The sequence below is a fragment of the Pongo pygmaeus genome, chromosome 18 (assembly GCF_028885625.2).
Source record: "Pongo pygmaeus isolate AG05252 chromosome 18, NHGRI_mPonPyg2-v2.0_pri, whole genome shotgun sequence".
Classification (NCBI taxonomy): Eukaryota; Metazoa; Chordata; class Mammalia; order Primates; family Hominidae; genus Pongo; species Pongo pygmaeus.
In genome coordinates this window covers 86,027,104-86,040,824 of record NC_072391.2, presented here as the reverse complement: position 1 = coordinate 86,040,824, position 13,721 = coordinate 86,027,104, and the positions used below count along the sequence as shown (strand labels likewise).

Below are 13,721 nucleotides of genomic sequence, written 5' to 3'. Positions count from 1 at the left end.
CAAGCAATTCTCCTGTCTCAGCCTCTCAAGTAGCTGGGATTACAGGCACCCACCACCACGCCCAGCTAATTTTTGTATTTTTAGTAGAGACGGGGTTTCACCATGTTGGCCAGGCTGGTCTTGAACTCCTGATCTCAGGTGATCCACCCGCGTCAGCCTCCCAAAGTGCTGGGGTTACAGGTGTGAGCCACCGCGCCCGGCCCTCTTTCCTAATGGTGGTTTTCTGTTTCCTCATCTCTTCTACACATATTAATTGGTATCTTCCGTAAGGAAAAGCTGTCCTTTGTCCCCTGCTGATTTCTTTATTCAGGTATTTATGTCTGTGTGAGCACTGATGTTGGTCATCATCTCTGGAACTGGCTGTGGGACCAGCACTGTTTACTTTGTCTCGTGTGGTCCCAGCTTCAGGCCCTGGGAGCTCTGGGCCCTCTCCACCTGCCCCGCCCTTTTCAAGTCCGTCTTGTTTTCTTTTTCTTTTTCCTTTTTTTTTTTTTTTTTTTTTAAGATGAAGTCCTGCTCTGTCATCCAGGCTGGAGTGCAGTGGCGCTGTCTCTGCTCACTGCAACCGCCACCTCCTGGGTTCAATAGATTCTCCTGCCTCAGCCTCCCTCCTGAGTAGCTGGGATTACAGGCGCCTGCCACCATGCCCGGCTAATTTTTGTATTTTTAGTAGAGACGGGGTTTCACCATGTTGGCCAGGCTGGTCTTGAACTCCTGACCTCAGGTGATCCACCCGCCTCGGCCTCCCAAATTACAAGGCTCCCTCCTGGGATTACAGGCATGAGCCGCCGCGCCTGGCCCCGTCTTGTTTTCTGCTCCCAGGCGCTGCTGCCTCATCTTCTGCTTCCCAGGCCCAACCCTGTGCTCACAGCCACTGCTCCGGGGAGCCCGATCGAGTTCCAGGAGTGTGAGGTTTAGAGCCCGGGGTCTGGACTCTGGGTGTGCCTGTTGCTACAGGGCTGCCTCCGCCTCTGGGCCCTCCAGCTCTTCCTTGTTGAAACATCTGCTTTCGAGCATCACCGAGGCCAGCTCCCCTTTTCCTGTCCACCTCTTCCTTGTTGAAATACCTGCTTTCGAGCGTCACCTAGGCCAGCTCCCCTTCTGCCTCCTTCCACGAGGCTGCACCCTGCAGTCGCCATCCTGTGAGATCAGCATGTCCTGGGTTCCCCAACATTGAGGGTAACTTTTTGTATTGTGAGGTTCCCTCTGTGGCAGATGGTGCTGTGGGTTTTGCAGACATGTGGAGTCACATCCACCCCCTCAGTCCTTAGGGACCGACCCTCCCTGCCTCACACGCCTCTCAGGAAGTGTGGCCGGGGGCCGGCAGTGCCACAGCTCCCTCCCCCAGCAGGCCCTGGCCCCTCCCATCCCCAGCACGTGGTCCTGTCAGGACACCACGTCAGCAGGACTCACAGCAGGTGGCCTTTGGGTCTGGCTTCTTTCACTCGGCAGAGCACACTGAGGTCTGTCTAGGCTGTCGCATGGATCCCGGTCCCACGTGCTGAGCAGCACGTTCCCTGCTGTGGCTGCTGCAGGTTGAACCTTTCCCGGCTGCAGGCGTCCGTGCAGCTTCTGGCTGTTGTTTTCAGAGCTGTCCTATCACACGTGCTGTCCTATCACACGCACTGTTGTATCATGGAATATGACGCCGTGTGGGCCACAACTCAGGGAGGCCCAGCAGCCCCCATCCCCGTGTTCTCTGGCCTCCTGCTCGGTTCCTTTGCCCCCAGGGGCTTGGTGCATAGTTTAAGGAATGTGTGTGTGTGAACACCCAGGACACTAGAGCTGTCAGTTCTCAAGACACCAGGTGTGCATGAGGTGATTCCCACGGACCCTGAGGGTTGGTGATAGTCTCGGGCTCTGAGGCCCTTGGTCAACGGGTGGGGACCGGGTGTCTCAGGCCCCAGGCAGGCCAGGCCCTTCCTGACATGACACCCCCACCCCCAGATTACCCGTGGCGCTGGAGCCGGGCCGTCCCCATGAACTCCGCACTCATCAAGTGGCTGTACCTGCCTGATTTCTTCCGGGCCCCCAACTCCACCAACCTCATCAGTGAGTGCCGCCCACCACCCCTGCCTCCACAGACGACCCTCAGAGTACATTCACACCCCCAAATCTGCTCACAAGTGTGCACACAGGTGTGCACAGGCGGAACTGTAGTCAGGCACGTGGCAGCCTGCAGGCCCTGACCTCACATGCACACACACAGACCTCAGCATGTGCGCCCAGCAGCCCTTGTGCAGACGCCCCCACACCGGTGCTACCCCAGGGACACGCGGCCACTCACCCAGGCAGACGTGTGTCTGCTCCCAGCGGCTGCACGCTGACAGGCCTGGGGTGGGAGGCGGGATTTATGTGCCGTGCCCACCTCATGTGGGTCCCCGTGTGGCACAGCAGCGGCTCCTATGTCCTGCAGGTGATTTCCTCCTGCTGCTCTGCGCCTCCCAGCAGTGGCAGGTGTTCTCGGCTGAGCGCACGGAGGAGTGGCAGCGCATGGCTGGCGTCAACACCGACCGCCTGGAGCCACTGCGGGGGGAGCCCAACCCTGTGCCCAACTTTATCCACTGCAGGTGGGTTCCATGCCACCCTCCACGGGGAACCTTCTGGGAGGGGTGGCCGGGGCACCCGCCGTGACGCTCCGGCCTGGCAGGTCCTATCTTGACATGCTGAAGGTGGCCGTCTTCCGATACCTGTTCTGGTTGGTGCTGGTGGTGGTGTTTGTCACGGGGGCCACCCGCATCAGCATCTTCGGGCTGGGCTACCTGCTGGCCTGCTTCTACCTGCTGCTCTTCGGCACCGCCCTGCTGCAGAGGGACACGCGGGCCCGCCTCGTGCTGTGGGACTGCCTCATTCTGTACAACGTCACCGTCATCATCTCCAAGAACATGCTGTCGGTGAGCCCAGCCCCGGCCCCACCTGCCCGCCCTGCCCTGGGGCCCCGCTGGCCCCGCTGACCCTGCTCTCCCCCAGCTCCTGGCCTGCGTCTTCGTGGAGCAGATGCAGACTGGCTTCTGCTGGGTCATCCAGCTCTTCAGCCTTGTGTGCACCGTCAAGGGCTACTATGACCGTGAGTGGCGAGGACGGCAGCTGGGGAGGGCGTGGGGAAGCCCCCTGCTCCTGGACCCTGGGCCTGACCCTTGCCGGTGCCTGCCTTGTAGCCAAGGAGATGATGGACAGAGACCAGGACTGCCTGCTGCCTGTGGAGGAGGCTGGCATCATCTGGGACAGCGTCTGCTTCTTCTTCTTGCTGCTGCAGCGCCGCGTCTTCCTTAGCCATTACTACCTGCACGTCAGGGCCGACCTCCAGGCCACTGCCCTGCTAGCCTCCAGGCAAGCTCTGGCCCAGACACAGCCCAGAGCTCCCGTCTTGGGGCTGGGAGGGGGCAATGGGAGGCACCTTGCTGTCTCAGGCCCCGGCCCATGGAGAGCGGGCTCTGCCTGGGTGTGTCATCTAGAGGGAGAATGAAGGACGGCAGACCCCCGGCATCATCACACTCTGCCCCAGTGCTGGGTCTGTCAGAGACCACAGGCTGCAGTTCTGATGGTGGCTGCTGTCTCACCCCCGGCCAACTTTCTCGCTAAGGGCTAAGTTTCTCCACCAGTGGGAGGGCCACTGTGTGGTGTCGCGAATGCCCCAGGGAGGGGTTCTGGCTTGGGGCCAGCTTTGCCTGCTTCCCTGCAGCTGTGGTGGGGTGGGTGCCACCAGATGCCCCTGCATCTGTACAGCAGAAGGGCCTGTCCTCACCACAGACAGCACGGGGGTGGGGGGGCAGCAGATGCCTCCCCCGTTAGTGCCTCTTGCCCAGCGTGGGCAGAGAGGAGCAGGCTGAGCTGTCCTGGGCTGAGTGAGGAGCGGCGGCTGCCCATGCTGCTGGGGCCGAGCGCCTGGTGCTTACACCCCATCCCCGCCTCCCCACAGGGGCTTCGCCCTCTACAATGCTGCCAACCTCAAGAGCATCGACTTCCACCGCAGGATAGAGGAGAAGTCCCTGGCCCAGCTGAAAAGACAGTAGGTGCCTCTGGGGTGGGGACTCCCTGGCTCCTCCCCCTGATGCTCAGCATACCCCACCTTTCCCCGCCGCAGGATGGAGCGTATCCGTGCCAAGCAGGAGAAGCACAGGCAGGGCCGGGCGGACCGCAGTCGCCCCCAGGAAACCCTGGGCCCCAAGGACCCCGGCCCGGAGCCAGGTGAGTGCAGCTGGAGTCCAGCACCCAAGGCCCCGTGTCCAGCATGTCTGTGCCTGCTGGCGTGTGCTGCGTCTGTGCCCATGTGACATCCCACAGGGCTCCCAGCCCACCTGTCCTGTCCGCGTGATCACCCTCTGTCTGGCAGGCCCCACGGCCGCCCCGTGACTGTCCGTCCATGCACATGGGCTCTGAGCCCCATGGCCCCAATCACTGTGGGTGTCCGTGTCTGTCTCCACCTATCCTGTCCCCAAGACGGGGGCACTCACAGCCCCGACCCCTCCTGGTGCCTTGACTGCTTCCTCATGCTCACCCCGCCCCTCCACAGGGCCCGACAGTCCAGGGGGCTCCTCCCCGCCACGGAGGCAGTGGTGGCGGCCCTGGCTGGACCATGCCACAGGTACCCCCAATTAGCCCGCCTGTGGCCATCCTCTCAGGCCCTCTGTGCCCCCACCTGTCCTCTGCCTGGCCTGCTATCTTCCCCTCCCTTCCCCCGACCCCCAGGCCCTGAGCGTCAGGACGTGCTCAGGCCTCCTGGGTCGGGGGGTGCCTCACTGGCTGCAGACCCCTGGGCTGAATATGTCCTCTCCCGGCTATGCCCCAGCCCTTCCAACGGTGGGAGTCTCGGAGCTTGCCCGGATGACACATGGTGGCTGAGCAGCGATCTCACCTGGGGCCCAGCAGCACTGCGTTATTCTGGTTTTTTTGTTTCTTTTTGAGATGTAGTCTTGCTCTGTCCTCAGGCTGGAGTGCAGTGGCATGATCTCAGCTCACTGCAACCTCCACCTCCCGGGTTCAAGTGATCCTCCTGCCTCAGCCTCCCAAGTAGCTGAGACTACAAGCATGTGCCCCACTCCAGGCCATTTTTTTTTTTTTTTTTTTGGAGATGGTGTCTTGCCCTGTCACCCAGGCTATAGTGCAATGGTGTGATCTTGGCTCACTGCAACCCCCGCCTCCCAGGTTCAAAGGATTCTCCTGCCTCAGCCTCCCAAGTAGCTGGGATTACAGGTGCCCACCACCATGCCCAGCTAATTTTTAGTAGAGATGGGGTTTCACCATGTTGGCCAGGCTGGTCTCGAACCTCTGACTTCAGGTGATCCGCCCGCCTCAGCCTCCCACAGTGCTGGGATTACAGGCGTCAGCCACCGCGCCCGGCCTGTTCTGTTTTTCTAACTCTCACACAGCCTCCTGGGTTTTCCTCGGTCCTCTGCAGTCGGCCCACTCCGCACCCCAGCCCGCACTGGCTCTGCTCCTCAGCTGCCCTGCCCGCCTCTGTCTTGTCCCACCGCGCTGGCCTGTGTCCTGTGCCTGCACCGCAGGGGAAGGGTGGCTCTCGGGCCTTGGCCCATGCAGGCGGAGGGGGTCTGGCTGGGAGTCTCCCTGCATGGAAGGCTGGCTCTCAGCGCTGCCTGCCCACAGTCATCCACTCCGGGGACTACTTCCTGTTTGAGTCCGACAGCGAGGAAGAGGAGGAGGCTGCCCCTGAAGACCCTAGGCCGTCGGCACAGAGTGCCTTCCAGGTGAGGTGGGAGAGCCCCGTCGGCCCCACTCCAACCACAGAGCTTGTGGTCCTGGACCAGGGCAGCATAGGGGGTGCCAGATGCCCCCAGGGCCTGGGAGCCCAGCTCCTCCACCTCCAGTTAGCCCACCCAGCCCCATCCAGGCCTCCCAAGTCCCATGGGAAACCAGGCTACAGGGCCATGGGTCACGTGTAGCCTGCTGCCCCACAGTCTTGGCTCTGACCACCCAAGTTCTGGTGGCTGCCTGTGGCCTGACCTGTGAGACAGGCCCAATACCTTTGTGCTGTCCGCCTGGCTATCCTGGGTCCGTCTTTGGGCCCCTGGCTCTCGGTGTTAGACCAGGAGTTGGGTGGGCTGCACGGGTGGGGGTCTTCCCCCACAGCCCCTCAGGGTCCCCATCCGGGAGGGGCTCAGGGACACGGAGGTCCCTGGGAGACACAGAGCAGGGATCTGGATCTGGCACCCGGCTTGCCCAACCCCAGCTTCCCGCCTGGGTCTGATGGCTCGGGAGGCCGGGTCCTAACCCAGGGGCTGGCCCACAGCTGGCGTACCAGGCATGGGTGACCAACGCCCAGACGGTGCTGAGGCGGCGGCAGCAGGAACAGGAGCAGGCAAGGCAGGAGCAGGCAGGACAGCTACCCACAGGTGAGCTGGGGGGCGTGGGGACTCTGAGGGGAAGCCGCGGGACTGCCAGTTACTGACCAGCATCCTGTGCCCAGGAGGTGGCCCCAGCCAGGAGGTGGAACCGGCAGAGGGCTCCGAGGAGGCAGCGGCAGGTACGTGGGCCCCGGGGCTGGGGAGTGGGAGGTCTCTCTTGGCCTCACAGGCTGCCCCTCCAGGGTCCCCTCCCGCCCTCCCACAGGCCGGAGCCACATGGTGCAGAGGGTGCTGAGCACGGCGCAGTTCCTGTGGATGCTGGGGCAGGCGCTAGTGGACGGGCTGACACGCTGGCTGCAGGAGTTCACCCGGCACCATAGCACCATGAGCGACGTGCTGCGGGCAGAGCGCTACTTCCTCACACAGGAGCTCCTGCAGGTGAGCCCGCCCGTGCACCATGCTCGTCCCTGCTCTGCCTGACCACGCCCCTGCCTGCTTCACAGCCTGGTCCCGCGCCCACTGCACGAAACCCCGTGTGGGGACAAGAGCTGGACACAGCCCTGAGCCCCTTCATGTGCCCTGCAGGGCGGTGAAGTGCACCGGGGCGTGTTGGATCAGCTGTACACAAGCCAGGCCGAGGCCACACTGCCAGGCCCCACCGAGGCCCCCAATGCCCCAAGCACCGTGTCCAGGTAGGTGCTGGGGTGACCCGAGCCCCAGCTGCTGCCCCTGGAGGGTGGGCAACGCCCAGCCATCCCCGACCCTCGCCATTCCCTTGTCCACCAAAGGACCGTGGGCACTTTCCACCCTGCCCCTCCCTGCAGCCTGGGGTCAGGCCATAGAGCAGGATTCTCTGTGACTCGGCTTCCCTCCCCAGTGGGCTGGGCGCGGAGGAGCCGCTCAGCGGCATGACAGACGACACGGGCAGCCCCCTGAGCACCGGCTACCACACGCGCAGTGGCAGTGAGGAGGCGGTCACCGACCCCGGGGAGCGCGAGGCTGGCGCCTCTCTGTACCAGGGACGGATGCGGACGGCCAGCGAGCTGCTCCTGGACAGGTGGGGGCGGGACGCGCACAACACCAGCCTCACCGTGGCCCTCGGGGAGCAGCCGAACAGGGGCAGGAGCCTGTCTGTGACCGGCAGCACATCGGGCCGTTGCGCCTTCGGGCGGTCCCAGGCTTCCCCAAACTCGCGGGTCTCCCTGCAGGCGCCTGCACATCCCAGAGCTAGAGGAGGCAGAGCTGTTTGCGGAGGGGCAGGGCCGGGCGCTGCAGCTGCTGCGGGCCGTGTACCAGTGCGTGGCCGCCCACTCGGAGCTGCTCTGCTACTTCATCATCATCCTCAACCACATGGTCACGGCCTCCGCCGGCTCGCTGGTGCTGCCCGTGCTTGTCTTCCTGTGGGCCATGCTGTCCATCCCGAGGCCCAGCAAGCGCTTCTGGATGACGGCCATCGTCTTCACCGAGGTGGGCCGAGGACGCGGGGGAGGGGGCGCCCGGCCTGCCACACCGTGACCCTCCCCGCGTGCTGAGCCCCCTCCCCCACAGGTCACAGTGGTTGTCAAGTACCTGTTCCAGTTTGGGTTCTTCCCCTGGAACAGCCACGTGGTGCTGCGGCGCTACGAGAACAAGCCCTACTTCCCGCCCCGCATCCTGGGCCTGGAGAAGACTGACGGCTACATCAAGTACGACCTGGTGCAGCTCATGGCCCTCTTCTTCCACCGCTCCCAGCTGCTGGTGAGTGTGAGCCCTGGCTGGCAGTGCGGGGCTGGGTGGGCCCTCTGGGCACCTGTGCTCTCCACCGGGGAGGCAAGGCCCCCTCACCACACTCTCCCACCCCTCAGTGCTATGGCCTCTGGGACCACGAGGAGGACTCACCATCCAAGGAGCATGACAAGAGCGGCGAGGAGGAGCAGGGAGCCGAGGAGGGGCCAGGGGTGCCTGGGGTCACCACCAAGGACCACGTTCAGGTGAAAGCGAGGGTCGGACCTACGGACGGGACCCCAGAACCCCAGGTGGAGCTCAGGCCCCGTGACACGAGGCGCATCAGTCTACGTTTTAGAAGAAGGAAGAAGGAGGGCCCAGCACGGAAAGGACCGGCAGCCATCGGTATAAGCGCCCTGCCCCACAACCTCCTGCCTACCCAGTTCTCTGAGTGGGGCTACTGCAGGGAGGGTCTTTCTCAGATGAGACGGCCAAGCCCAGTGCGAGGCCCACCTGGATCCCAGGAAGGCGCCACTTCTGAGCCACAGCTCCCGGCTCTACCTGCAGAGCCGTCCCTGGCTGCTGCCCCCAGGGATGCCCCCCACTTGCAGGGCGACTGTTGGCCTGGGCTGGCCCCTCACAGTTGCCCCAGACAGGACACAGCCCCAGCTGTCTCCTTGCCAGTGACACTAGGAGCTTCCTGTGCTCCATCCGCTTGTGTGTCAACCAGGGAGAATGCCAGCCTCTTAGGGTGGTCAGGAGCCATGAGCCAGGCCCAGTCCCCAGGGGGCCCGGGCAGAAGTCAGCTTTTCCCTACAGAAGCTGAGGACAGGGAGGAAGAAGAGGGGGAGGAAGAGAAAGAGGCCCCCACGGGAAGAGAGAAGAGGCCAAGCCGCTCTGGAGGAAGAGTAAGGGCGGCCGGGCGGCGGCTGCAGGGCTTCTGCCTGTCCCTGTGAGTGATGGCGGCCAGGGGCAGCTGGGGAGTGGGGGTGGGGAGGCAGGTACTGGCACCAGGCTGAGCATCCCCTTCCGCAGGGCCCAGGGCACATACCGGCCGCTACGGCGCTTCTTCCACGACATCCTGCACACCAAGTACCGCGCAGCCACCGACGTCTATGCCCTCATGTTCCTGGCTGATGTTGTCGACTTCATCATCATCATTTTTGGCTTCTGGGCCTTTGGGGTAAGCCAGGCCCGGGACCCCCCCACCAGTGTACGCAGAGCTCAGCAGCCACCCACATCCCGTGGGCCTGGCTCCCCCTGACCTGTGCTCTCCTGGCCACAGAAGCACTCGGCGGCCACGGACATCACGTCCTCCCTATCAGACGACCAGGTACCCGAGGCCTTCCTGGTCATGCTGCTGATCCAGTTCAGCACCATGGTGGTGGACCGCGCCCTCTACCTGCGCAAGACCGTGTTGGGCAAGCTGGCCTTCCAGGTGGTGCTGGTGCTGGCCATCCACCTATGGATGTTCTTCATCCTGCCCGCCGTTACTGAGAGGTGGGCCCACACGTGGGGGCGCTCGGTCTCCAGGGGCGGGGCAGTGCGGGCTGGGGGCCCTGCGGGGCTCTGTTTCTGATGGGGTCCTTGACCTGGCCATCCCACCCCAGGATGTTCAGCCAGAATGCGGTGGCCCAGCTGTGGTACTTCGTGAAATGCATCTACTTCGCCCTGTCCGCCTACCAGATCCGCTGCGGCTACCCCACCCGCATCCTCGGCAACTTCCTCACCAAGAAGTACAATCACCTCAACCTCTTCCTCTTCCAGGGGTGAGTGCAGGTCCACCGGGGTGGGGGTCACGGCCTGGGCAGGAGGGAGCCCACCTGACGGGAACCCTGGCTGTGGGCAGGTTCCGGCTGGTGCCGTTCCTGGTGGAGCTGCGGGCAGTGATGGACTGGGTGTGGACGGACACCACGCTGTCCCTGTCCAGCTGGATGTGCGTGGAGGACATCTATGCCAACATCTTCATCATCAAATGCAGCCGAGAGACAGAGAAGGTGACTGGGCCCAGGGCGGGGGCCTGGACAAGGGCCAGGGATGTGCCCTCTCCCTAAGACAGAGGCACTGCTGCCACGAGAACCCGTGGTGCTGGAGGCCCTCCCAGGGCTCGGAGCCCATGGGGACATGAGGCGAGCCCACCCACTAGCTGATCATGAGGCCAGTGATCTTGGCAGCTGCGAGTGCGTGCCGGGGGCAGAAGTGGGCAGTGGAGTTGGTCTTGTTCCAGGCAGGCGGGCAGCAGAGCAGGGCCTGGTGCAGGGAGGACCAGACAGACACTGTTTCCTGCGTTCTTGTTGAATGGCTTTCTTCAGAGAGAATTCATGCATCAGACCACTCACCCATTTCAAAAGTACAATTCAGGGGTTTTTAGTAGATTCACAGTTGAGCATCTGCCTTTTCACCACTTCAAAAAGAAACCCTGGGCCGGGCATAGCGGCTCACACCTGTCATCCCAGCACTTTAAGAGATCGAGGAGGGAGGTACTGCTCAAGGCCAGGAGTTCAAGATCTGCCTGGGCAACACAGTGAGACCCTGCCTCAGCAAATGTAAAAATTAAAAAATTAGCTGGCAATGGCAGCTCATGCCTATGGTCCCAGCACTTTGGGAGGCCAAAGGAGGAGGATCAGTTGAGGCCAGGAGTTTAAGACCAGCCTGGGCAACATAGTGAGACTCTCTCTACAAAAAAATAAACGTTAGCTGGGTGTGATGGTGCACACTTGTGCTCCCAGCTACTCTGGAGGCTGAGGTGGGAGGATGGCTTCAGGCCAGGAGGTCAGGACTGCATTAAGCCTGATCACACCACTGCACTCCAGCTTGGGCAACACAGTGAGACCCTGTCTCTAAAAAAGTAAAAAGAAGAAACCCAGTGCCCATTGGCTGTCACTCTGTTTCCCCCTCCCCTGGCCCCTAGTAACCCCTTGTCTAGGTCCTGGTTCTATGGGATTTGCCTACAGTGGATATTTCATGAAAACAGGCTCAGACAGCATTTGTCCTTTTGTAACTGGCTTTCCTCACTCAGCATGGTGTCTCTGAGGTCCACCCATGTGGCAGTACGGCCTTCCTGTTTATGGGCAAATGATATTCTGTGGCATGGATGGACCACAACATGCTCATCTGTTGATGGGCTGACTGATGGGCTGTTGCCCGTGATGCTGCCAGGCACGCCAGTGTACACGTGTGTGTGCCCGTGCCCCAGGTTCTGTGGCTGCACGCCAGGGCTGGAAGTGCTGGTGATGGTTTCCATCGTGAGGAGCTGCTGGTTTTCCACAGCGGCTCCACCATCTTAGGTTCCCACCAGCAACATGAGGTTCCAGTTTCTCCACATCCTCGACAACCTGTTACTATGTCTTTTTTGTTCTGGACATTCCTGCTGAACGGGTGGCTTGCTGTGGGCTTTTCTCAGTTCCCTGTTGACCAACATTGAGCGTCTTTTCATGTGCTTGGCCATTTGTGTATCTTCTCTGGGGAAATGTCTATTCAAATCCTTTCTCCGTATTTTAGTTGGGCTTTTGAGATAGGATCTCGCTCTGTCGCTCAGGCTGAAGTGCAGTGGCATGATCTTGGCTCACTGCAGCCTCCGCCTCCCAGGTTCAAGCGATTCTCCCACCTCAGCCTCCCGAGTAGCTGTGACTACAGGTGCGCACCACCAGGCCTGGCTAGTTTTTGTATTTTTGGCCAGGTTGGTCTCAAATTCCTGACCTCAAAGTGCTGGGATGACAAGCGTGAGCCGCCGTGCCCAGCAGTTGGGTTGTTTTTTATTAGAGTTTTTTCTGTTTTTCTGCAGATACATTGGCTAGAAATGACTGAGTTGGAAGAATTCTCTGTATTCTCTGGTTGCTAGAACTTTATCAATACAATTTGCAGAAAATTTCTCCAATTCTATGGACAGTCTCTTAAATTTTCTTGGTGTCTTTGGAAGCACAGAGTATTTATCTTGGTAATATCTGGTTTACTTTGTTTTCCTTTGCCAAATCCAGGTTCATGAAGATTTGCACGTTTTCTTCTAAAAGTTCTATAGTTTTAGCTCTGAAGTTTAGCTCTTTGATCCACTTTGAGGTAAATTTTGGCACACGGTATGAGGCAGGAGTTGCATTTCATTCTCCTGCCTGGGGTGGCGCCTGCACCGTGTTGAAAAGGTTGTCCGTTCCCACTGAACGGTCACAGCTCCCTTGTCTAAGATCAATGGCCCCTGAACACGAGGGTTCCAACTAGACTCTTAGTTCTACTCCACTGGCCTGCATCTGCTCACCATTAGTACCGCTGTGCCATGCCGAAGTCAGGCTGGGGCTTTTGTAGGCTGCTGGGTGAGCTGGAGAATGCGGTCGTGTGACCCGCAGGAAGGGCAGAGCTGAGCGTATGATCTGTGTCGTTCCCCTCCAGAAATACCCGCAGCCCAAAGGGCAGAAGAAGAAGAAGATCGTCAAGTACGGCATGGGTGGCCTCATCATCCTCTTCCTCATCGCCATCATCTGGTTCCCGCTGCTCTTCATGTCGCTGGTGCGCTCCGTGGTCGGGGTTGTCAACCAGCCCATCGATGTCACTGTCACCCTCAAGCTCGGTGGCTATGAGGTGAGCATGTGTGGGTCCGCCTGTCCATTCCCATCCCCTGGGGGTTCTGGCCAAGGCAGCGCGCCACCCCCAGCTGCTCCTCCACGTTCATCTTCGTGGCCCTGTGTCTCCGTACCTGCCCCAGCCGCTGTTCACCATGAGCGCCCAGCAGCCGTCCATCACCCCCTTCACGGCCCAGGCCTATGAGGCGCTGTCCCGGCAGTTTGACCCCCAGCCGGTAAGTGGCCTCCGCCCTGGGACAGCTGGGGGGGAGGTGGCTGCAGTCACTGAGGGTGTCATTTGTACCCAGCTGGCCATGCAGTTCATCAGCCAGTACAGCCCTGAGGACATCGTCACGGCACAGATAGAGGGCAGCTCCGGGGCGCTGTGGCGCATTAGCCCACCAAGCCGTGCCCAGATGAAGCGGGAACTCTACAACGGCACGGCCGACATCACCCTGCGCTTCACCTGGAACTTCCAGAGGTGCGTCCTGGACTTGGGGCAGTGCCTGGGTGGGTGAACCCACCACAGTGGGTGACGCTGTGTTCCCACCCACAGGGACCTGGCCAAGGGAGGCACCGTGGAGTATGCCAACGAGAAGCACATGCTGGCCCTGGCCCCCAACAGCACTGCACGGCGGCAGCTGGCCAGCCTGCTCGAGGGCACCTCGGACCAGTCTGTGTGAGTGAAGGGCCCGGGCGGTGGGCAGGAGGGCTGCGCCAGGTTGGCTGGGCCAGGCCTGACCTTCCAGCACCTCCCTGCAGGGTCATCCCCAATCTCTTCCCCAAGTACATCCGTGCCCCCAACGGGCCCGAAGCCAACCCTGTGAAGCAGCTGCAGCCCAGTGAGTGTGGGTGTGGGGGTTGGGGGAGGCTAGAGAGGGGTGACCTGCGGCCCCAACCGTCTTTTCGCTCTGCCCCAGATGAGGAGGCCGACTACCTCGGCGTGCGTATCCAGCTGCGGAGGGAGCAGGGTGCGGGGGCCACCGGCTTCCTCGAATGGTGGGTCATCGAGCTGCAGGAGTGCCGGACCGACTGCAACCTGCTGCCCATGGTCATTTTCAGCGACAAGGTCAGCCCACCGAGCCTCGGCTTCCTGGCTGGCTACGGGTGAGTGAGTGGCTGGGGGGCACCCCGCGGCTTGGGGGGCTCTGGGCGGCCCCAGGAC

General features: G+C 61.6%; 1 protein-coding gene across 2 annotated transcripts in view; it reads left to right on the top strand.

Moving 5' to 3' along the window:
* Positions 1-13,721, top strand: part of PIEZO1 (piezo type mechanosensitive ion channel component 1 (Er blood group)) — a 69,115-nt gene that overhangs the window by 54,867 nt on the left and 527 nt on the right. Inside the window, exons 23-50 of one of the 2 annotated variants that reach the window (XM_054453026.2) lie at positions 1,948-2,052; positions 2,417-2,570; positions 2,651-2,894; positions 2,971-3,067; positions 3,159-3,330; positions 3,920-4,009; positions 4,085-4,188; positions 4,514-4,585; positions 5,605-5,705; positions 6,248-6,350; positions 6,425-6,481; positions 6,568-6,740; positions 6,888-6,994; positions 7,180-7,359; positions 7,511-7,769; positions 7,851-8,039; positions 8,147-8,411; positions 8,826-8,958; positions 9,042-9,189; positions 9,292-9,506; positions 9,617-9,775; positions 9,856-10,003; positions 12,387-12,575; positions 12,700-12,792; positions 12,865-13,037; positions 13,113-13,235; positions 13,319-13,398; positions 13,477-13,663. In XM_054453026.2, coding sequence (XP_054309001.1) covers positions 1,948-2,052; positions 2,417-2,570; positions 2,651-2,894; positions 2,971-3,067; positions 3,159-3,330; positions 3,920-4,009; positions 4,085-4,188; positions 4,514-4,585; positions 5,605-5,705; positions 6,248-6,350; positions 6,425-6,481; positions 6,568-6,740; positions 6,888-6,994; positions 7,180-7,359; positions 7,511-7,769; positions 7,851-8,039; positions 8,147-8,411; positions 8,826-8,958; positions 9,042-9,189; positions 9,292-9,506; positions 9,617-9,775; positions 9,856-10,003; positions 12,387-12,575; positions 12,700-12,792; positions 12,865-13,037; positions 13,113-13,235; positions 13,319-13,398; positions 13,477-13,663 — 4,120 coding nt within the window. The remainder of the gene's footprint in view (positions 1-1,947; positions 2,053-2,416; positions 2,571-2,650; positions 2,895-2,970; positions 3,068-3,158; positions 3,331-3,919; positions 4,010-4,084; positions 4,189-4,513; positions 4,586-5,604; positions 5,706-6,247; positions 6,351-6,424; positions 6,482-6,567; positions 6,741-6,887; positions 6,995-7,179; positions 7,360-7,510; positions 7,770-7,850; positions 8,040-8,146; positions 8,412-8,825; positions 8,959-9,041; positions 9,190-9,291; positions 9,507-9,616; positions 9,776-9,855; positions 10,004-12,386; positions 12,576-12,699; positions 12,793-12,864; positions 13,038-13,112; positions 13,236-13,318; positions 13,399-13,476; positions 13,664-13,721) is intronic. The other variant, XM_054453027.2, reaches the window with a different exon arrangement.